The sequence below is a fragment of the Grammomys surdaster genome, unplaced genomic scaffold (assembly GCF_004785775.1).
Source record: "Grammomys surdaster isolate TR1022 unplaced genomic scaffold, NIH_TR_1.0 133, whole genome shotgun sequence".
NCBI lineage: Eukaryota > Metazoa > Chordata > Mammalia > Rodentia > Muridae > Grammomys > Grammomys surdaster.
In genome coordinates this window covers 2,916,862-2,941,729 of record NW_021604591.1, presented here as the reverse complement: position 1 = coordinate 2,941,729, position 24,868 = coordinate 2,916,862, and the positions used below count along the sequence as shown (strand labels likewise).

At 37.0% G+C, this 24,868-nt stretch overlaps 2 protein-coding genes across 8 annotated transcripts in view; one reads left to right on the top strand and one right to left on the bottom strand.

Annotated features, from left to right (window-relative positions):
* The window catches only part of LOC114616979, a 25,212-nt gene extending 24,350 nt beyond the window's left edge, over positions 1-862 (bottom strand). Inside the window, 1 exon segment of the mRNA XM_028762503.1 lies at positions 713-862. Coding sequence (XP_028618336.1) covers positions 713-862 — 150 coding nt within the window.
* Positions 819-24,868, top strand: part of Znf638 (zinc finger protein 638) — a 71,894-nt gene continuing 47,844 nt past the window's right edge. For 4 of the 7 annotated variants that reach the window (XR_003710698.1, XM_028762287.1, XM_028762284.1 and 1 more), the window contains exons 1-3: positions 843-945; positions 15,126-16,638; positions 21,455-21,516. Coding sequence is in view for 6 of the 7 variants with exons in the window: in XM_028762287.1 (XP_028618120.1) it covers positions 15,328-16,638; positions 21,455-21,516 (1,373 nt within the window). In the remaining variant the exon portion in view is untranslated. Of the gene's footprint in view, positions 946-15,125; positions 16,639-21,454; positions 21,517-24,868 lie in introns of all 7 variants that reach the window. The other 3 variants (XM_028762288.1, XM_028762286.1, XM_028762285.1) reach the window with 1 other exon arrangement.

The following is a 24,868-nucleotide window of genomic DNA, read 5'->3' as shown; positions in this document are numbered from 1 at the left end:
ACCAGGCTGGCTTCAAACTCAGAAATCTGCCTGCCTCTGCCTCCCAACTGCTGGGATTAAAGGGGTGTGCCACCACTGCCTGGTAATATTAGTCTTTTGACTTAAACTTTAAAAAAAAAAACAACAATTGTTTATTTTACGTATGAGTACACTGTAGCTGTCTTCAGACACACCAGAAGAGGTAATCCATCCATCCATCCATCCATCCATCCATCCATCCATCCATCCATCCATCTATTTGTGTTGTTTGAGACAGGGATGTGTAGCTTTGGTTGTCCTAGAACATCCTCTGTAGACCAGGCTGGTTTCTTTCACAAATATCTGCTTGCCTCTTGCCTGTCAAGTGCTGAGATTAAAGGCCTGTAACAACACAGAGAGGCCTATTTCCCATTTAAGAGCGGGGAGAGAAATCCAGGTGTGGAGGCACATGCCTATAATTCCAACAGTTGGAAGGCAGAAGCAGGTGGGATCTATATGAGTTCAAAACCAGCCTAGAGCTTCATAGGGTGTTCCAGACCTTTTGTTTAAAAAGGGGTAGAGGTGAGCAGTAAAGGCAAGAATACCAGCATATTTAAATCATTATGCTAATAAGTAAATGTTGCTTTGTGATACTGAGGAAGTAGTAATCAGAGAAGGCTTCATGGAAGAGAAGAGGACAAGCAAGACCAGTATGGTTTGCAGGTTCTAAAATCTTGAGTGATGCTACCCAGACCATTGCAGGTGTTAGGGCCCGCCATAGCTGGCGATCGCCCCCTTCTGTCAGAGAGCGGCCTTGCCCCCGACAGAACGCGGAGCCTGAGGCACGCAGGCGCGGTGAGCGGACAAGGGCTTTAGGCGAAGATGCGCATGCGTGTAGCCCCATGGAGGCGGTAGCTGCTTCGTCGCCGTGACTGGAGGCCGAGTACTAAACTGTGTGGGGCACGGATGGGATCCAGCTGTTAGTCGGTAGGCATAGGTAGGGCCGCTGCCTTGCGGGGAGCCGGGGACTGGTAGGCAAAGGTCCTTAGCGCAGGCCCCGAGCGGTCCCTGTGAGGTCGCGGTCGACTATTGTATGTGTCGCAGCCGCTGCGTACAAGATGGCGGCGGCGGGGCGGGCGGAGCTGAGGGACCCCGGGTGGGCTTCGGCCGTGGCCTGTTCCCCTCGCCACTGGCTGACCGCGCCGTCGCGCCGTAGTGTCGCTGGGCGCAGCCGCCTGATTCTGCTGCTTTGCGGAGGAGCGGGCGGCGCCCTCCGGGAGTCTGGCTGCCCCTTAGCGCCGCGGGTCTGCCGCTCCTCAGGCCTGACAGCTAGCGGGGAGGCCGTCGCGTGCCGGAGCGCCTTTCGGAGCCCTGTGGGCCGCGTGCGCCCTTAGCCGGGCTGGAAGAGCATCCTTGCAGGGGGCCGGGAGCCGGGTGTGCGGGGTGTTGTGGGGCAAACGCTCCAGTGAGCACCGAAGCCGAGATTGTCGGCCCTGGGATGTCGTCGAAAATGGCGGTGACACTTCCACATTCTTAGAGGAGTCGTGAACACTGATGTGGGGATATATGCTTGTGTTGATGTGGTTCCTAGCTTGGGAAAGAGCAGAGAGGTCTACCACTGACTCTCATCCCCGGGGATGTTTCAGACATCCTTTGTTGTTTGAAGTAATTGCCTATGAGGGAGTCTCAGTATTACAAAATCTTTGAGCTTGAGAATGATTGTAGCCTCGAGCTATTTAATATTAAAATTACCCTTTGGCAGTTTGAGAAAAGTTCTGCAGAAAAGCTTCTTACCAGGATCCACCCGACCATGTGGAGTCATCATTCCTAACCAGTTTTGAAATTGTTCATACTCACATAAAATTCTCCCTCTCGTCATTTTGTGTATGAAGGGTTAACTTGTTTTTCACGGGAGTTGTGTTTACTGCTTAAGTTTAGAAATTTAAAATAACATACTGGAAAAAGATTACAAGGAAAATTAATATAAGGACGTTAACACAGAAAAATGCAGTTATATTTTTTCAAAATGTTAATGATTATACACTTAAGATTTAATGGGCTCATGCTACATTCTGCTTTACAAAATTTGATTTATATTTCCATATTCTGTAATATGTGCTTTCATATTTGTGGAATCTAAAGTGCATTCCACGACTTGTCATTTGTGTTGGAAACTATGGGTAAAGATAAAACAGTTGAAAGAAATTACAAAAATCTCCTTTATTTGTTTTGATTAACTGGTTTTCAAATTATTCATGACACATATATTACCTTGTACATTGAATACATTGTAGTTTTTTCGCATTTGTTATGGAGTGTGCTTTTACCATAAATTCTAATTCTAAAAAAGGTTGTCATAGTCATTTTCTGGATGTTGTAAGAGTGTTTTAAGATCTCTGAAATTTTGGTTTTTATGTAATAAACAGAAATGATGAGTCTAATGGGCAGACAATAGGTTTTGGAACCAGAAGTTATGGATTCAAATTCATTTTCTCTTATGTGTGAGACTTTAGTTGTTTTAGTCTTTCTGAACTTTTGTTTCCTTGTTTGTAACCTTGTACTACTTGTTTGAGCTTTCTTTTCATATACGGAGATCCAATGGAATGCTCCTATCCTTCAGCATATAGATGTTTTTAAATTATTTATTTCAAATTTTACTTTTTCCAAAATTTAATTTGACTAGGTAACATCTTCTGATAGAAAATTGTAGCCTATGGATACTTCCTTTTAACTAAAAAACGGAATTTAGATTAATAGAATTGAAAACTATAAAACCTGAAAATATTTTGCATCCATAACTTTTATTGCACTTACCAGAATTTAGTGTAATAGTTTCTTGATTATTTACTTATAAAATCTTGCTAGGTAGCATAGACTAGCCTAGAACTCATTGTGTAGATTAGATCAGGGTGACCTTGGATTTGGAGGCAGAGGTAAGATGATAACTCCCAAGTGGTAGGATTTTAGGCATGACTCCTGCTTTGTGGCAGTTAAATAATTATGTTAGTCTTTGTGTCTGAGTAACTGGTATGTATTGGATGCTCCAGTATTTAATATATGAACTCAACCTATAGGTGCAAGAGCCTGGGCGGGTTCTCATGCTTAATTCATTGTTCCTTGCAATTGATGATGGTTCAAGTAATAAGTCTGTTTAGTTTCTTTTTTTTTGTTGTTTTTTTTTCCGAGACAGGGTTTCTCTGTGTAGCCCGGGCTGTCCTGGAACTCACTCTGTAGATCAGGCTGGCGTCTGTTTAGTTTCTTAATGAAATGCCATAATATACAGTGAAGCACTGCTTCTAATATAGGTACCTAGTAATAGAGCTTGGCTGTTTTTTTTTTTTCAAGGAACTAATGAATATTGAAATGTGATAGTTAATTAACAAAACATTTGCTGTGACTAAAGTTAATAAGCTCTCATTTATAGCCAACCTTTTATTGTTTTAATTGTTCTAAATTTGTTCCATTGATTGCGGTTGAAAATAAAAATGGGAGGAAAATATATAGAAAATCAGAAGAGAACAGTGGAAGTAATGGTGAGAGAAGGTGAAGTGTAGAATTAAAACTCATAGCCACATTGTTTCTATGAAAGTCAGGAATAATAAGTTTTGGATTGACAAGAATAGGGAACAATAGCTCCAAGGGCATATGTGAGCTTAGTGATTACTTGGGATATAAATATTTTGATTATTTCTCAGTCTTTCGAAATCAAACTCTGCTCATGTTCTAGCCCTGAATTGTCTTTATATTTTTATTTCCATACTTTTAAAAATTAAACTTTCAAGTTGTTTTTAAAGTTGTCTGTTTTTAGTGAAAATTGCCAATTTTTTCTTTTGAATTTTATTTTTGTATTTTAAAACAGGGTCTTGCAAGGAAGCTCAAATTGGCTCTTAAGTCCCCCTGCTTCATCGTCCCAAATGCTTGTTTACAGATGCCTGCTACCAGATTAATTTTTTTAATTAAATTGTTAATAAAGATTTCTTAATAATTGGCTATTCAGACAATATTGAAATTTCCTCTCTACCATACATGCAGGTATGAAATTTATTGAAGGCTCCAGATAAGATTTATACCTGGGGTGGGGGGCGGAGAGATGGCTCAGTGGTTAAGAGCACAGTCTGCTCTTCCAGAGGTCCTGAGTTCAGTTCTCAGCAACCACATGGTGGCTCACAACTGTCTATAATGATGCCCTCTTCTGGTGTGTCTGAAGATAGTGACAGTGTACTCACATACATAAAATAAATCTTTAAAAAAAAATTGTACCTGGAACAGTTTATTATTGTAATAGATAAGTAATGCCTTACTTCATCAGCATTTGAATCTCTGTATTTTGATATACCTTTAAATATGTACTTAGTGGGTAAAATTCCTTCCTGCCAAATCTGACAACTTTGATCTCCAGAACCCACCTTGAAAAGACACTTCCCCAAGTTGTCCTCAGATCTCAACTAAAGCTGCATGACATCCACACCCCTTCATCTCCAAATGAATAAAAATATGTTTTAAAATTACTCTGGAACTTTTAGATCTCACTTAAGGAACTACTGAGAGAATGGTAGAAGTATACAACTGTTTCCAACGCAGTGCTTTCAGGAGTTACCTATATCTTGGTAAAAATTTAATAAAAGAACACCTATCTGCTTAAAAATATTTCGTTTACTTACCTTAATTGAGTGCCTGTTGCATGCCAGAGTTATAATTTTAATTTATTGTCACAGAATATTCTTGAGGGTTTTAAAATTCTATTTATGCATATGAATGCCTGAATGTATGTTTGTGATCTGTGCATGTGTAGTGCCTGAGGGGGATGGAAAAGAGCATCAGATCCCTGAAATAAGAGTTACTGATAGTTCTGAGCCGCCATTTGGGTGCTGGGAACCAAACCTGTGTCCTCTGTAAGAACAGCAAGGGCTTTTATTTGTTGAGCCATCCTTAAATATTTTTTTTAAATATTTCCATTTCAGATCACATTCTGCTTGCTTAAGGCCACATTGTTAATGAACAGCAGAGTCAGAATCAGAATACTGAATATAGGGTCAAAATTCTTCTATTAGGGTTTAGATTTTTAGACAGTTTTCTGTGCTGTCTCTCTAAAGTTAGTTGATAGTGTTAAATTTTACTTAGGGGAGTAAACCAACTTTGCATGAAGTCAGTAATTGGCACACCTCCTAGCCTGGGTGGGTATGTTTAAATCAGTGGAAATTTCCCCAAAGATTAGATTATTATGAGTTTTGTAATTGGCTGACTAACAGTTGTTAGGGAGAGTACATGATGTAGAAAAAAGAGGGCCAAATACAGTTTTGCAGCTAATGCTCCTTATTATATTGCAAGTTTTCTGCCTCTTGTTTTATTTGTTTGTAATCTTTTGACATGAGATACAATTAAAAAGTTATATAGTCTAGTGTTGGTCATAAAATATTGAGCCATTAATATTGTGTGAATTTAAACTCTTGAGTGACAGGAAAATGAATTTTCTCAGTCACTATTTGACATAATAAATTTTGTACATTGTGCTCCTTTATCTGTAAATATTTAGCATGTGTATTATAGGGATAAGATATTTTATAGTACAGTTACCAATGTCAGTAAATTTAACTGATAAAATTCTTTAGTCTGTATTCTTGTTTGTTACTTCACCCATTAGTGCTCTCTACAGACTTTTTTTCCACCCTGAAATATAAGATGTGTCTAGGACCAGATACTGTATGTAGTTGTCATGCCTCTTTAATACTTGCTTAATCTGGAATGTTTTCATACACTGTTTCTTATTTGACTGGTATTCTTTTTTTTTTTTTTTTTTTTTTTGGTTTTTGGTTTTTTGTTTTTTTCGAGACAGGGTTTCTCTGTATAGTCCTGGCTGTCCTGGAACTCACTCTGTAGACCAGGCTGGCCTTGAACTCAGAAATCCGCCTGCCTCTGCCTCCCAAGTGCTGGGGTTAAAGGCGTGCGCTACCACCACCCAGCTTGTCTGGTATTCTTAATTAAACATAGTGACTATATGTGTACGATCTGACTTGCATATGCCCATCAGCCCTTCATGGGTTACACTGTTTCATCATATGTTGGTTAAATAGTTTGCTGAGGAGAGACATTTGAAGACACAGAAATGTCCTGCACATCACCGAGTCATTCTGAGTATAACACTTGAATTCTTGTTTAAGATATTCTGTACTCCTCTCCAGTTATCAGTTGGTGCTCAGCACTCAAGAACAACTTTGCCTTCTTTTCCATCAGCTAATTTATTGATAGATGTCAGTATTTTGTACTTTATTACTGTTCAATTTATTATTTCTTCCTTCTATTTTCTATTTTTATGTCGTTTTCCACAGCAAGAGCCCTGATTCCCAACACTATAAAACATTTATTTCAATTCAACAATAATAAACTGTTCCCATATCCAGTGATAAAGAATTGTTTCTTCCATATCACTGAAAACAATACAATTTTGTTCTCTTTCAGCTCTCCCAAAACTGAACATATTTAAATTGAATAATGATAGATTTGTAACTTACTTGCATTAATTCTCTTTTTCCTCTTAAGTGGATTGTGATTGTTTGTGTAAATTATGGTTATATCAGTTTCTTTTTAGTTTAAAGATATTTCTTTCCTTTCCATCTTCATTGATTTAATTTCATATGCCTCCCAAGGTCAAAACCATACAAAAGATGTCCTACTCGAAGTGTTCCCATGTCTTCTTAGTGTTTTTAAACTGTTGTCATTTATAAATAGCTGGTTTTCTCTACTGTTATTCTTGTGTTTTGTAACCATGTGTAATGTTCTTCCCCCCCTTAAAAAAAAGATAATTTATATCAGTGCTTCTCAACCTTCCAAATGCTGTGACCGTTTACTACAATTCCTCATGTTGTGGTGACCCTCCCACCTTAAAATTATTTTTATTACTACTTTATAACTATAATTTTACTACTTTATGAATTATTAATATCTAATATGCAAGAGCCCATAGGTTGAAAAACATGTTCAATATGTTCTTATGTATCTTAACTTTTTTAACACTTTTAGGGCTCTATATGCTCTTGTGTATCTTAAGGTTTTTGACACTTTAAGGCACAATAATTAAGTATTCTTATTTTAAGATGTTGGAATCTGCTTTAGGCTTACGGAAAAAAGTTTTGGCCCATATCCTACTTGAGAGAAGCATATAACCACAAGGTTGGACAAGGATAGAGTTGCATCTCAGAAGCAGGACATCAAATCTTCAGTGTGGTTTACCTTTGGTCTTACCTGCTTTGTCTTGTTTTTGTGCTTGTGCTTTCTTAGTAAGATGGTAAATAGAGTTCTCAACAGCATTTGAGTTTAGTAAACATGCACCTCATTTGTAATTATGACTTGTAATTAAGTAATCCCAGGGATAATTTATTTATTCTAGCTTGGGTCCAGTAGTTTCTCTTGAGCTAACCCATTTATTTGTGTGTCTGTATGTTTGTGCACATGTGCATGTGTCTATGGAGGTCAGACAGCAACCTTAGATGTTCTTCAGGTACTGTCTACCTTTTTGTGTCCAGTTTTATCACTCTGTACCTTATTCCCACTGTAAAGTTGGGTCTCACTGAACCTAGAGGTAAGCTAGTGGCCTGCAAGTTCCAGTGATGCTGCTGTCTCTATCCCCTGAAGCCCTGACTGGGATGCCCCACTTTTTCTGTGAGTTTGGAAGAATTTGAACTCAGGTCCTTATGTTGGTGTGGTGCAACGAGCCCTCTTAACATGATTAAGTCATCTCTCCAGCCCAATCTTCCTTTTTGGAGACCTTGTCTCTTACTGTTCTGGAACTTAACGAGTACGCTAGGCTGATTGGCGAGTGGGCCCCCAAAGATCTCTTTCTCTCCAGTGCACAACTATACCCAGCTTTGAGAATCAAACCCAGGCCCTCATACTTACTGATCTATTTTCCCAGTCCTTATATGTTTATTAATGATGACAAGATAGGTGAGACTATCTGCCTGTGTTCAGGAGAGCATCTTTTATAATCAAATTAATGGTGGAGATGCATTCATTTATGTAGAATATATTCCTAAAAAAATACAGTTATCTGTTTATTATACTTATTTTTTCAAAAAGCTGTTTTTCTGGCAATAATAACTATTAGATTACTGCTATTGAGGTGGTTAATATGTGGTCTTTTGGTGATTTGTCCCTAGCATTGCACAGTACCCATTGATCTTTGGTTTAACATTTTTTAAGGATCTATTTATGTGTGTTTGTCTTCATGTCATGTATGTGCAGATGCCTGAAGCTGCCAGAAAAGGCCATCAGATCCTCTGAAGGTAGAGTTATAAGTGTTTGTGACCTACCTCACATGGGTACTGGGAACCAAACCTGGGTCCTTAGGAAGAGCAGCAAATGCTCTTAACAGCCACAACATCTCTCTCTAGCCCCCATCTTTGGTTTTTAAATGTTAGATCTGAAGTCATGATGTTCATCCATCTTTTCAAGTATCAGGAAAGTCAATGCTCCTTTTAATGATGCTAATTAGTGCTTCTGATTGTGTTTGCTTGACCACTTTCATAAGCATGACACATTTTGGTAGTTTGGCATCTCATGTGGAGCTTACCTAAGCCACATTTGTGACACAAATTGTGACTACCTCTTTTGTGAGACACAGCATAGTAGAACTAATGTCAGTAAAGAGTTGGCTGAATAGATTTGTCTGCATAATAGGAGAGATCAACAGACAGAAGAAAGCACAGAGCGCATGTTATTTATGTGATTAAATGAACAATTGGACTGTTGTATTAACTGACTATTGTTTTAACTGACTATTGTCTTAGCTGTGTCCCTGAGTGACAAAGTTAACTGATATATTTTGCAATTGTGTTCTAATAGAAGAGCATACAATAGCATAGGGGGAATAGACCTAAAAAAGAATGTAATGAGTTCATAGAAAACTTTGAGTATTGTTTATAGGGTGATTTTTTTTCTTTTTTTCTTTTTCTTTTTTCTTGCTTTTGGTGTAGGGTAAAGAACATTTAAAAAATAATTAGAAAAAGCTGCAAGATAAATTTACCATATGTATCTGGGATGTAGCATGAAAGACCAGTGAGGGCAGGGATGTAGGTTCTGTTGAGATGTAGTTACTTTCTAGTTGTGTTCTAAGGATTAATCTATAAACTGGGTATCTTGGTTTCATGGATTTTGTGTATGTAAAGTGAAATGAGTATTGCAAACCATGACACTATAAAGTCTGAAGTGTAAGATTTAAAAAATTTAATGTATTAATATGCATGTATGTATGTATGTATGTATGTATGTATGTATGTATGTATGGGTATACGTATATTTGTGGATACACATGTGCCAAATAATGCAGGTGGAGGCCAGTGACCAGCTTTGTGGAGTTAGTTTTCTCTACTACTTTTATGTGGATTCTGAAGATCAAACTCAGGTTATCAGGTTTGTATCACAAGCACCTTTACCACTGAGCAATCTCACTGCCCTAAGTGTGGAGTTATATGTAAATTCTTTCATAATCAATGAAGTGGAGTCCTTGTGATCTGGTTGGCTAACTTCCAGTGATTGTTCTAGATAATAAGAAATTTCAGACTTACAAAGAAATAAGGTCTCCTTCCTTCTGAAAGATATTAAAATAATAGGCAGTTCTTAGTTTTCCATAGAAATGGACATCTCAGAAAGACTTAATGGGATCTAATGGCAATATTTTTTTAAATCTGTCAAGCCATTTCTTCATGTTTGTGCCAAGAAACCAATTTCTACTATTGGTTTATTTTCTTTCTTTTTTTTCTTTCTCTTTTAAAATGTGTCTACTTATTGTGTGCATATTTTTGTGGGTGAGCGCTACAGAGTCGGAGTGGAAGTTAGAAGATAACATTCAGAAGTTAGCTCTCTCCTTCTACCCTATAGGCTTGGGATTAAACTTAACTTGTCAGGTTTGGCAGCAAGTGCCTTAGTTACCAAGCTTTCTCACTGACATTGCTACTAGTTTCTAAAAGAATTTTGTTTTATGATATACAAAATTTTTGTCTTAGAGCAATATGTTTCTGTTCTTAAAGGACACTTAAGAGAATTTAGGATTGCTGTTCATCAAAATAAAACAATTCAAATGATTTACTATTAAATACCCTGTTATGAAAAGTATTAAATAGAGATTAAAATGTAAGTTGAAAACAGCAAATAGGCTGGGGATAGAGTAGTTGGAGACCCTGGATGTTTGTTCCTGGAATAATTTAAGAGTAGCACTTTGTTGATTGGAGAGATTTTTGTAGGCTTAGTAGTTAAGGGCACTTGCTGTTTTTTCAGACTGAATTTAATTTCCAGTAGCCATGCTGGGTAACTCATATCTACCTGAAGCTCCAGCAGATTTGATGCCTTCTTCTGCCCTCCTTGGGCACCTGCAGTCATATGCACAGGGCCATACACACACACACACACAAACAAATCTGTTTAAAAATAATATTTGTTGAGCTGGATGGTGGTATAGTATGAATTTAATCCCAGCACTCAGAAGGCAGAGACAAATGGATCTCAGTGAATTCCAGGCCAGGCTTATCTACAGAGTGAGTTTCAAGACAGACAGGAATATACAGAAAAAACGTTTTAAAAAATTGAATAGTAGTAGTAGTAGTCGTCATAGTAGTAGTAGTCATAGATACAAATCCTCTTCTAATCACATATACACAAATAGAAGACAAAATTTCATTCTACTCTGGAGGTGGCTCTATCTAATGGTGGCAAGTTTATACGGTGTGTCCTTGATTAGCCTAGAGCTCATTGTAGCGTAGCCTGGCCTTGAATTTGCCCCAGTCCTCCTGGCTCCTGTCTTTGAGTGTAGGGAGAGCAGATGTGAACGACCATACTCAGATTAATCTTGTGTTGCCCTTAAAACTACTGCGATCAAATGATTTTTCTTATTTCAGCCTCCTAAGTAGTTGGGACCATAGGCATGCACCACTATGGCTGCTTTTGGCAATGGTTTTACTAGCAAAGATTGTATTTGCTGATTTTCATTTATATGTATTAGATGCATAGCTAGGAATAAAAAATTAAGAAAAGTATGCTAGGTATAGTGGTACATGTTGTAATGCATACCTTAATCCCAGCACTCAGGAAGCTGAAGCAGTCAGATCTCTGTGAGTTCAAGGCCAGTCTGGTTTACAAAATGAGTGATGACAGATCTGTTACACAGAATGATCCTGTCTTGAAAAACCAACCAACCAAACAAACAAAAAACCCAACCAAACAAAAAAATGGTATTCAAAGAAGTTAATTAAAAGTTCAGAGTTCAACTTAGGTTAGTTTTTCCAGGTTGTTCAACAATTCTGTAAGTCGGCTATCCATACTTTCCTCTGGGTGAAGAAACCTCTTTATGACTAGTGCTTTAGAATTAAAGTTTAAAAGGTTATAATGGCTATCTTACTTATTTGGCTATTTTCTCGATGTTAATGCCAATTTATGTTGTCTTTTGGTTCCTGTTTTTGTTACATTGTTTTCAGATTTATCAGTATCATTCTTAAATCCAAGCTTTGTTTCTTTTCTATATTTATTTTAAGATTTATTTTTATTTTATGTCAGGGTGTTTTGCCTACATGTGTGCATATGCATGTAGCATCTGTGCAGGCCAGAAGGGGGTATCAGATCCCCTAGACTTGAGTTGTAGACAGTTATGAGCTGATTTGTATTCAAATTCTGAGAATTAAACTCGAGTCCTCTAGAAGAGCAGCCAATGCTCTTAAATGCTGAGCCATTTCATGAGTCCCAGAAGGTGTATTTTCTTTGTTAGGGGCATACCTTAATATTTAATGAGAGGTCTTGAAGACAGTTGGTAAAATGGCCACTGTCTGTATTCTGTGAATGTATTATTCATATCACTGTAAGGCCAGAATGTTAGGTACTTTAAGGAATATATAGGTTTTTACTTTTTTTTTTTTTTTTTTTTTTTTTTTTTGGTTTTTCGAGACAGGGTTTCTCTCTGTATAGCCCGGGCTGTCCTGGAACTTGCTCTGCAGACCAGGCTGGCCTCGAACTCAGAAATCCACCTGCCTCTGCCTCCCAAGTGCTGGGATTAAAGGCGTGCCTCACCACCGCCTGGCCAGGTTTTTACTTTTAAAGAACTTAAGTGTAGTTCTTTTCAGCTTAAGATTGTTCATAGTTGCAGACAGCAGTTAGATGGCTAATAAATCTCTACAATTTGTGTTTTACTTGGGGGAAGAACCGATATTTGAAAGAGTTTGTGTAAAAGCAGTCTTTATTAACTAATTGGTATAGAAAGAGTCAGAATAGGGGCTGGAGAGATGGCTCAGTCAGTAGAGTGCTTGTAGATGAAGTATGGAGAACTAAATTTGATCTATAGAGCCCAGGTACAACAGAAATCCAGAAGTAGGGGAGGAGGAGAAACAGGAATATCCTTATGGCACAGGTTCAGGAGAGACCCTTTTTTGAAAAATATGGTTGTGAGGTCTTTAATCCCAGCAGTTGTGAAACAGACGGGTCTTTGTAAGTTTGAGACCAGCCAGAGCTACAATGTGTCCCTGCCTCAAAAAGACAAAATGGATTAGATGGAGAATGATTGAAGACAACCTCCATACACACATGAACGTAGACATACATAACACACACACAAATAAAACACTTGAAAAGAGTAACTAGGTAAGAACTGCTTACTTGAGAGCAGTGTTTATTTTTTAAGGAGCAGGTTAAAAAAAAGTTGTTCTTAGAAATTAGTCTACTGTGACAAAGGTAAGCTAGTTTAATGATTTGTGATTTCTGGAATTTTGCAAGTAGCATTTTTAAAATAATGAATTTGTATCTGCTGTTGGTGAGTTCATAGCCTGGGCAAAATTTATTTTTATTTTCATTCTAACTTGAAATCTGAGGGTTAGGGAGGTATTTCAGTAGGTAAAACACTTCCTACACAAACATGAAGGTCTGAGTTCATCTCTCTAGAACTCATGTATAGCTAGGTGTGGTATGCAGCTTCTGTATTCCCATAATCCCTACAGGGAGATGAGAAGTTGAGACAATAGTATCCCCAGAGTTGTTGGGCTAGCCAGCTTTGCATAGTAAAAACAGCAAGAGACCCTGTCTCAAACAAGGTAAAAGGCAAAGACCAATAACTAAGATTGTCCTCTGACCTCCATATGCGGTGTGGCAGGCAAATACTTACACTCATCCATACACATGCATAGATTGATGTATACAGAGCTTTAAAAATTAATTTATGTACAGTAATAAGGATGACTTTGTGGTCTTTCAAATACTTGAACAAATATTTGAGGGTCTTCTGAATAAGGTTTTATATATTTAGGGGAAAAGTCTTACAGTGAGCAAATAGCTTCAATTGATTCTGTATTGTTGGGAAAGAGCATGCATTTTATTAGCACAAAACATCAGCAACAGAGATACCAAAAGGGAGCTCAAGCAGTAATTAAGAAAGGATGTTGAGACTCAGCTTTAGCGGTCAAGGAAAATCTGATGGAAGCTAACCATGCAGAATAGGTATAAAATCATAAAAGTTACCACCCACGGCAAGTTGTTTGCTTTAATGGGAAGAGAAAGGCCTAGCTAGAATAAATGCCTGGTAAATTACAAAAGTAGATAGAGACTAGCTAGATTGATTGGACATTACACATAAAGAGCTAAGAAATAAAAGGATGGTATCCTCTTAGGTGTTTGAACAGGAATAATGTGATAAAGATGTCCTTTTACAAAAATTAAAGAAATGGAGTGTATGGTGAGGTTGTAGCTCAGTGGTGGAGTGATTTTTAGGTTTCAGCTCTGGGAAAAATATGTTGGAAATATGCAAAATGGTTGGATGTGATGAGGGAGGATGTTAGCCAAATAAATAGAGTTTTACCCAAATATATTTTTATCTTACTAACAAGCATAACTAAAGCATGAGGACTTGTGTTTAATCCCCAGAACCTAATAAAACTATTGATTGGGGCTGGAGAGGAGATTCAGGTTTTTCCAACACCCATGTGGAGCAGCTCACAAACACCTGTAGCTAGTTCAGGGGGATCTGATGACTCTAGCTTCCTCATGCAGTCACACATGTATGTAATTAAACACATGAATATATTTTAAAGTAAATCTTTACACGAAGAGGGAAGCCACCTCCTGTGGCTGCTGTCCTTGGTCCTGAATGAGAGCTGAAGTACTGCTCTCTGAAGTTGATTAGACCTTGGTAGTGTAGCAACATGAGGAGTTGATTGGTAACCACTTATAGAAATTTAATGTCTGGGACTTGCAGGATAGTGTTGTTCGCATCTGCTAAATGGTTGTGAGCACCAGTTGTGGGGCTAAATTAAGTCAATTTGATTCAAATGCAAATCCCAGTATCACATGCCTATGTGCTACTTAATCTCTCGGTGTAAAACTGCATATTTCTGGGACTTGTGAGAACTTAACGACTAAATTCATGTAAAGTATTTAGGACAGCAACTACAACATGAACATTGTCTATAAAGTTAACTCTTGTTACCTATGTATTTTGTCTGTATTCTCAACAATGGAAACAACAACAACAACAAAAATCCCAACTGGTTTTGTTACCATGTAATATTGTATATTATAAGGAGTTCTGTGCCCCAGCATCTGCTTTGTTAAAGACTTTGTAATTAGATTCCTGGTGATACATTTTTTTTCTTTACCAGAAACAACTGTTCAGTAACAGGAATATAAGTATAGTTTAATTATCATGTGGAACTTAGTAGATGTGAAGGCTGAGTCCAAGGAAGAATGTGTCTTTCAAAAATGGGTCTAAATAAAACTTTAAAGTTATAGTTCTTTCATTGTTCATGTCTGATCACACACATAGTGAGTGTGTGTTTACGTCTAAGAATCTTAATGCCTTCGTCTCCTTTTTTTCAGTATAAAAGCACAAAATAAATCCTCAGTCTTTTTCAAGATTATGTAAAAGGACTTGTGAATTATATCTCAGCACCTAGGACAGCACCCAGTACTACTCGGCAATGTACATGAACTCTGGCTTGAGGTTTGGGGTTTGTGTTCTGGATTCAGAAAAGAAGAGAAAGTTTTAGAGGAAATTTTAAATCTTTGTAAGCCCTTACTCTAAAAGTATATACAATGCAAAATGGTATCATGGCTTGATTTCAAAAAATGTTTTACTCTGGCTGTAGAACCCACTTCATGAAGTAGTTTGAGTTAAAATGATCTAATATTTGTGTTTTAACTTTCAGCTTTGTGTTATTCTTGGAAAATTTCGCACCACTTGTGAATTCCTTGAGCCTGGGCATTGCAAACCCACTTCTGTTGGGCCCATCTCCTTTGCACTTTGCTCAGATTAAGACTCAGTTGGCGCTTCAGCAGCTGAATGCCGTTGCCTCACATGGTTCAACACCACCTTATACTTTATTAAATCAGGCATTCTTGAAAGTAGCCATGTCGAGACCCAGGTTTAATCCTCGAGGGACCTTTCCACTTCAAAGGCCACGAGCACCTAATCCTCCTGGGATGAGGCCTCCAGGACCATTTGTGAGGCCTGGATCTATGGGTCTTCCAAGATTTTACCCAGCAGGGAGAGCCCGTGGAATTCCACACAGATTTCCTGGCCACGGATCTTATCAGAACATGGGACCACAAAGAATGAATGTTCAGGTAACTCAACACCGAACTGATCCAAGATTAACCAAAGAAAAATTGGATTTTCCTGAAGCACAACAAAAGAAGGGGAAGCCTCATGGTAGTCGGTGGGATGATGATCCTCATATAACTCCACCGGTAGAAGTGAAACAGAGTTCTGTAACCCAGGTTACAGAGCAGAGTCCTAAAGTACAGAGCCGCTATACAAAAGAGAGTGCTTCAAGTATTTTAGCAAGTTTTGGATTATCAAATGAAGACCTAGAAGAACTTAGTCGCTATCCTGATGAACAGCTAACTCCTGAAAATATGCCATTAATATTGAGGGATATAAGAATGCGAAAAATGGGCCGCCGGTTACCTAATTTACCTTCTCACAGCAGAAATAAGGAAACACTTGGTAATGAAACAGTTTCAAGTAATGTGATTGATTATGGGCATGCAAGCAAATATGGATACACGGAAGATCCACTTGAAGTACGTATTTATGATCCTGAAATTCCAACTGATGAAGTCAAGAATGAATTTCAGCCTCAGCAGAGCATTTCTGCAACTGTTTCCACTCCAAATGTGATATGTAATTCTGTGTTTCCTGGTGAAGATGTGTTTCGTCAGATGGACTTCCCTGGTGAGTCCTCCAGTCAGTCTTTTTTCCCAGTTGAGAGTGGATCCAAGATGTCAGGCTTACACATTTCAGGACAGTCAGTCCTTGAACCTGTAAAATCCATCAGCCAGTCTATTAGCCAAACAGTTAGCCAGACAACGAGCCAGTCTCTGAATCCTCCATCTATGAACCAGCCACCCTTTTCATCTGAATTAATTTCAGCTTTAAGCCAACAAGAGCGGATCCCACAGAAGTCTGTGATCAGTTCAGCTGATGCACATGGTGGACCTAGAGGAAGTAAAAAGAGTTACCAGTCAGAGGCTGACTTGCCTATTCGGTCTCCCTTTGGGATTGTGAAAGCTTCATGGCTACCAAAATTTACACAAGCTGGTGCCCAGAAAATGAAGAGACTGCCAACCCCTTCTATGATGAATGATTATTATGCAGCATCTCCAAGAATATTTCCACATTTGTGTTCTCTGTGTAACGTAGAATGTAGTCATTTGAAGGTGAGTGTTTTTAAAAGATTGCTGTACAATGATGCTCAGTGCCCAGGTTTTCTCTAAATTCTGTTACATATGCTGCTGTTAACAAAGTGCAACCCCAGCACCTACTTGTAATCGTAAGTAACCTTAGTATTGAAATGAATGTTTGGCTTTCTACATTCCGTTACTTGGCATACTATATAGTTTGCCTTTTATTTTGAACTTTTAGTTATCCCACTTATATAGCATCTAATTTATATAATAAATTGTGTACTCATAACGCTGCTACATGAGAAAGTATATTTAAGATTTATTAGAATAAAAATACAAAACTCATTTGTAATATACACTTTTAAAGGACAATATATCTTCTAGCTTTGCACATACCTGTTCTAAGCTCAAGATCTTAATGTTGCTTTAAGTGTTTCTGATTTTTTGTATGGACCAGTAATTTTTTAGTGTTTCTTGAGAAGGCACTTTTAAAATAATTTCATGGTAGAATGATTCAGGATGTAAAGATGATTATGATTATGGAACCAGCCTTGGGCTCAGAAAATAGAGTAAAATGCTGGAAATTCAGAGAGGAACATCCAAAATGTATGCTTAAAGTACCTTTGTGGTTAGCATAGACAGAAGGAAAAATTTGCACAGATGCTGAAGAATAGTATTATGTAGTGTATGCTGTTTGATAGTGATTATTGATAAATTTGAGCAGGAACTACCACATTCCCCCTTTTTAACATACATGTGTAGAAACCACTGGTTCTTTTGTTTACTAATGCAGTTTATTGGTAAAGATGATAAGGAGGAGGGAATGCACCTTAAGAAGCTTTAATTGAAAGCTTTAGCCTGGAATTGCTGGGTAGCTTGAAGAGGTTTACATATGTGTAGATTTTAGTTCTTTTGTTATTTTTTCTCCTGCAAATACTGCCATTTTATTGTCTTTGTATTCATTTATCAGTTTTCAGTCAGTGGTCTGAAACCTGAATTGGTTGCTTTTGTCTTCAGGTTAACTTTAGCAAAAGAAAACATTCTGGGCTAGGAGTGTAGTTCAGGGGTAGAACACATGTTTAACACATACCAAGGCCTGGGTTTAATCAGAAAGCAGCAATTTATCCATAGAAAAATATACTGAATTTTAGTACAGTAGTAGTTGCGTTATTCACTAAAGGGAATAGATGTCATTTGTCACTCAAAAAAAAAAAAATCTCAGAATAATTTATTCCTAGAGTTTTGTAATCTGTAAGTAGCTCTGGACAGAGTATTGGATGCTCTCTGTTATTGTAACTGGGCATGCCACTAACTCTCCCATTTATTGTGAACTGTTAATCAATCATAATGAGTTGAAGAAAATATATCTTAAAGGCCTTGTGTTTTTATTTTGTGTATTGTAGAAAATACACTATTTTTAGTATATTTACTGATAATAGTTTTGTGAGCGATTGTTCAGTAGATGCTGGCACAGACAGAAAGAACTGTATAAAATGTAATTGTTTTGTAAAGTAGTTTATACAGTCTCATCAAGGGGAAAAAACACATACCAGATGAAGTTTTAAAAGTTAGAAACAAATAGTTTGGTGATATTTAACCATTTGTGCATGCCACGGGGGAAAGATATTTATTATTTCTACATTGATTTCAGATTTGTAGTGGTCAGTCCAGCATTATAATACCTGTAGATTAGCTAGCAATTCATGATGAAAAAGAAAAATATAAATATACTCTTAGTATCAGAAGACTTTTATAGCCTAGATAAGACTGATAGAGTGATAGTTATCAGTTGTACTAAGTTTGTTTGGAACAGAATGATCTGGAAGGGAGGTTTTTATAGGATAATTTGAAGACAGTTTTGAATGATGAGAAGGGTTAAATATGCCTATTTAAAGAGGAAAGAAGTGGCATTCCAGATGGGAACAGCAGCATTCAGAGAGGCAAAGATTTTTAGAAGAGAAGGCCTTATGGTAGGACACAGTGAAGAACATACTAGAAGTAAATATGCAAGTCCTTGAAAAGCTATTGTCAATTTAGATTTCAGGTGGAAGACATTGGGGAGGTAATTAAATTTTTTAGTATGGAAAGTGACAAATTGAAAGTGTTTCCGGGAGAGTTCATTGTAGATGAATAGGAAGAAGGGAGATGATGGGCTAGGCCACTTAACTGGATGCTTCCCTACATATTCAGGTCTAAGGTGGAGAAGCCTGCATTAGTAAGTTAGAATAAAATTTTGAGAGCAGAGAAAAATCATTTAGTCATTAAAAAAACACCTCTTTTAGATTATGGAGATGGCTCAATGATTAAAAGCATTTGTCACACAAGTGTGAGGACCTGAGTTCAAATCCTCAGGATCCATGTCAAAATCCAACTGTACATTTGTAGCAATCTTAGCATTCATATTGGGATATGGGTAGATAGAGACCAGAAAACTCTTCAGAAGCTTGCAGGCCAGCTAGCCTGGTGTATGCAATGACAAAACAACAGAGACTGTCTCAAGGTGGAAGGTGAGGACTGACCTCCCTCCAAGGTTGTCTTCTGACTTCCATAAGTTTGCTGTAGCTTATCTTGTATACTGTGAGTTAACATACATTGTACATATCTGTATATGCTTTGATCCCAGTCTTTATAATTAGCATAACAGATTGGGGCTCATCTAATTAAAGACTTCCTCATGGATTGATGGACAATGTTAGCATGTGAATGTGGATTTAGATGTACAAGTTGCCTCTTGTTTCCATGATATATTTTATTGCCTTGTGTATGTGTGTATTTGTGACATTAGTAATATGTAGCCAGTAATTGTGAATTTCTAATTTCAGGCTTTTTCCTACCAAGTAAATCCTACAATATCTTTGCTTCTATCTTTGAGGCTTCAAAAATGCAATAATAGAATATAGAATGTGTTTTTTCACAAACTGGGGTTCAAGTTTTAAAGAAATTTGCCTTGATTTCTTATGCCCTTCTGATTGAAATAACTTGATTCAAGACAATCCCCTAATTTATCTACTTATTTATATATTTTGTGTGTTTGTCAGTGTGGGCACATGCGTCCATAGTGGGTCGGTGGAGATCAAAATATTGTGAGAGTCAGGCTGTCTCCTTTCATCATATGGGTCCAGGTTGGGATTTGAACTCTGGCAACATTGGAAACAAACTTTTTTTTTAAGCTAGTCAGAGGAGGATAAAGAGCAAGCTTTGATAGGAATCAGTGCTTTCGTAGTTTGATTCCGAGCCAGCCCAAGTCTATGGCTCTCGGACCATCCTTGCTTCTCAGGTCATTATTTTCCTATAGAAGCAGTGCTGCTTTTGAGCAGATATCTGGGTACTGTTATTATGAAGCCTAGAAATTGATGTTGCATAGTTACATTTACTGAGCTTTTGGGTTATCAAGAAAGATGCCTGTTGAAAGTCAGTGTGCATGTGTGAATTAAATTAGAGAAAGCAGGGCAGTGACCACCTTCAGCTTACATAGGTATCACAAAGAAGCATATTTGTTATTATCATTTCTTTGTATGTGTTTCAAATCGAAGCTGAAAATCAGATTTGGGGGTGTAATCTGGATTTAAAAATGTTGGCAATTATTCAAATAAAACATTTTATGGTGTAAATAAATCATGCCTAATTTCCTGCCTACCAGTGTGTCTGTTTGGTAAAAACAATACCTCATTTATATCAAAGACATGGGTTGGGCACTACTATGGACTCTTGATTGCTGGTTTCTTTTAGCTTTCTGTGTGTAGTACTAAGGATGGTAGCAGACACTTTGTTTCCACAGTATACAATTAATCTAGGAAGTTTAATAAAATCCTTTAGTTTGCTAAAACTTACATACACTGTGTTGGAAGTAGCTTGACTTTCAGGTAGTTCTTGCCAAGATAGAATTCAGAATTAAAGTCAACTGTACTTGTGGAGGCTTTGTTTTTAGGGATGATATAAATTAAAGTGTTTTTGAAGTGTAAACAAGCAGTTTTTCTCAGAAAGTTTTAAAACACAGAGCTGTTTAGTGAGGGTCTTTTTTTGTCTTTTTTCTTTTTTTTCCTTTCCAACTGCTGGAAGAACAATAAAACACTTAGTAATAGACATGATGGTTTGAACTAATTACTTGCTTCACCTTGGAGACTATTATATTAAAAAAAAAAAAACAACTGTATTGCCTGCCCTCCCTTCTCTGCCCTCTCTTTTAATCAAATACATCTTCTAGGAGCTAATTATTGTTGTAGATTGTAATTTTAGGACATTTATTTGTAAACAAAGTGTATAAGAAAGCATTTTTTGTTAATTATAAAGCTGTATATATGTAAGGGATATCGTGTCTTTGAAATGGTGTTACTTTTCTTTAAATCTTGAAAAATAAATTAGATTTGATCAGTGGCAGGTTTTGCTGTTTTACTAATCTTTTCCCCTAATGAGTATTTTGTTTGGGATGTCACTAGCCATGTTTTGGTGGTCAATGTCATTTGCTTGACCTTAGTGAAGGAAGCCATTGGACTGCTTGATAGAATTTTGGTGGTTTTTTGAAATGTTTTTATTTTTGAGGTGTTATTTTTTTTAATTTATCATTTTCTTCAAGTCTAAATAGAATATATGTACATTTCAAAGTGAAGTTTTGATTCTTGACTCAAGAAATTTTATACTAAATATTTTTTAAATGAGATCAACATGGTATGGGGTTAAATGTATTTGTTTGAAGGACTTTTTATTTCTTTTCTGTAAATTCCATTATATCTAAATGCTATTTATGATTAGATTTGTAAATTTCTAAACTATTCTTTGTCATTTAAAAAAGCCTGATTCATTTGTCAGCTTGAGGATTATTTTAATTCAACCTTCTCATTTTTCACAACAGGACTGGATTCAGCATCAGAATACTTCCACCCATATTGAGAGCTGTCGGCAGTTACGTCAACAGTAAGAACATTTTCTTCCCTTTCTTACAGGCGTGATAATGTGTTAAATACCTTTAAAGCTAATGGTTATTTAAAATAATAATCTTAGAGAAGTATGTTTAGCTTTCCAAAAAGAGTGTCATGTGATCTTTCACTGATTCTTTCCTAATTTAATCCCCAGTAGGTAATTATAGACATGTATAGACATTTATTATTGATTTTCTTTGTCTTGTTTGCCTTTCCTAGAATGGTTGAGAACAGATACCTTTCTTTTCCATTATCTTGGGCCAGTTTTCAAAGGTTACATAATTAAAAACTAACTCAGACCATATGCCAATATTTAATTTCCAGTATAAAGATTTTTTCTGCCTTAGGACCTGTTTTTTAGAATGAAACCTAAGTAGAATCTGATCAGCTTTTTTAAGTGAGGTATTTGGGAGGGTTTTCCTGATTGTCAAAGACATGGGATTTATAATCTTAACTGTCTTATCCTCTTTCCCTTTGAATAACAAAGCTAAGTTGTTTCTCTAACATCATTAAATAGTTCTAGTAACCAGCCTGATATTCTCTTGGGTTATGAGATTATTCAGGATTCTTCAAGTAAAAACTCATAAATCTAACTCAAAATACAGTACTCTTTTGAGAAAATTTAGATTGTTTACTTATTATATGTATATGAGTGTTTGTCTGCATGTATGTTTATGCCACCACAAGCATTTCTGGTTACTTCAGAGGTCAAAAGAATGTCAACTCTGCCTGACACTGGAGTTGTGGATGGTCTGGAGCCACTATGTAGATGCTGACATCTGAACCAAAGTCATCTGTAAGAGCAACAAGTGCTCTTAACTCTAGTTAGCTCTCCTGCATCCACTGCGATTTTCAGAGGAAGAGAATTAGTTCATCTGACTGGGAAGTTGCAGAGAGTAGCTCTGGTTTCAAGAACAGCTGAATTTTAAGTCAAACAAAAATAAGTGTAAAGAATATTTCCATTTCTTGGCCTTGCTCTGGTCTTAAGAAAACTCATCTGCATAGTAGATAGTTCCTGTAGTTTTGGACTTCAGTGAACTTTAGAGCTGATATTTACAGGAGCTGTTCTGTAGTTTGGTTTGATTTTTTTTTTTTTTAAATCAGGGTCTCATTTTAGTCTAGGGTGGCCTTGAACTCTCCTGTTCTTCCTGCCTTAGCATCTTAAATTCTGGCATTATATGCCCCACTTCCTCTTTTTCCCTTGTTTTTCTTTTTTCCCCAGTAACTTGTTTAAAGACCCATTGTTTTTTCTAGACTGGTTTTATAGTAGCTGTAGTCATACGCAGCTTTAGTGGCGTGTACCCACTAATCCTGCTATTGAGAGTAAGAGAACCCATATATGAATCATGTAGACTTAAGAGTAGAGGCCTGAAGCCTGTTGGTGGTGGCTCATGCCTTTAATCACAGCACTTAGGAGGCACAGGCAGTTGGATCTTTATGAGTTCAAACTCACCCACAGAGGGAATTCCGGGACAGAAACCCTGTCTCAACCTTCCCCAACAAACCTCCTCCCCTAACCCCACCAAAAAAAAAAAAAAAAAAAAAAAAGAAGAAAAAGAAAAAGAAAAGAAAAAAGAAAAAGAAAGTAGCATAGAGGCTGGGATTGGTCCCCTCCATAGGTAAATGTAAAAAGATAATTTATTGCTAGAATTGAATATGCCTTGCTACCACTATACACTCTAAACAGAGAATCAGTCCCTGCTAAGGAGTGAGTTATTTGCTGTAATAGTTATTAATGCTAGTACCATGATCCAGTTACATTAATTTACAAGAACAAACAGCATGTGTGTGCATTTAATTTTGTTTAATTGTCCCGTCTCTTCTCCCCATATATATCCCCTTTAAATCATTCTGTGTAGAGAGCTTTTCCCTTGTGCACACAGGATCTTGATTTTTCAAGAGCCTTCCTGTTTTAATGCTTTATCCCACCGTACCTTATTCGGATTGTGTTCTCCTGTAATGTCTTTTCATGGCTTCTCCACTGCTGCAAAATATTTACTAAGTTAAATAAGTTGTCATCTTCATTCTTTGTTCTCCTAGGCTGCATTGAATTTCATTATGTGTATATCCTATATGTAGTTCACATCGATACATACTTTAGTGTTTAAGGCTTATGTGTTCTTCCTCTGGGTTTTTTAGCTTTTTCTGGATTATGTAGAACAAGGATTAGCTGGTTAGCCTGAGGAAAAAAAAGACATATTGTGCCATAATTTTATTACTGAACACACATATACTATATATATCATATACACACATATACTATACATATCATATACTAGATATACTGAATGCTTTATAATATATGATTGACTTAATCTTATTATTACTCATGATATACAAACATGATTATTGCTGATTTCATCCAAATGAGGAAATGGAGGCACAGGGAGACAGTTTCCCTACTATTATACATCAAATATTTAATACAATTAGTTCATATAGCTCTTTTTTTTTCTCTTTAGTATTTTAATATGAAAAGATTTCAAGTCACAGAGAACTTGGTATGAAATGCTATATTAATTTTTTTCATATTCACCAGTTAACATTTAGTTAGTTAGTTAGTTCATTTATTCAAATTTAACATTTGTCTTCTGAGAATAAGAAAGATTTTTTTTTTTTTTTTCAGAGACAGGGTTTCTCTGTGTAGTCCTGGCTGTCCTGGAACTCACTCTGTAGACCAGGCTGGCCTCGAACTCAGAAATCCGCCTGCCTCTGCCTCCCAAGTGCTGGGATTAAAGGCATGCACCACCACCGCCCGGTGGAACATTTTTTCATAGCTACAACACACCACATTAAGAATATTAACACGAATTCCACAGTACCTTCTAATATACAAGCCTGATTCAGAGCCTTCCAACTAGAAGTCCTTTTATAACTGTTATTGACAGCACCCATCTATACCCCCATTCCAGGATTCTCCCAAAATTCATGTATTACAATCTCTTAATATGGAAAGAGTTCCCTCCCTCTTTCCTTCCTTCACTGGTGCTTTCACATTGTTGACTCTTTTTAAAGAAATTTGTGGAGATTGTCTTTTGGATGCCTCATATTCTCTACCTTTGTGTTGTTCATTAATAAGTTTAGGTTGAATGTTTTTGTCACAAATATTTCATAGATGATACATATACCTAGCTTGTTGTTAGTCATCTTCCACTAGTTTGTTTGTTTGTTTGTTTGTTTGTTTGGTGGGGGTGAGGCTTAGACCTATTGCTGGCTTCTTTCTAGGGATGTGGGAAAGCAGATATGCAACTTATTTTGATTTTTGAATGGTAGGCAGGTAAGGGAAAAGGAAATTTAGAGAGCTGTTGGGTTAGCTTTTTTTTTTTTTTTTTTTTTTTTTTTTTTTT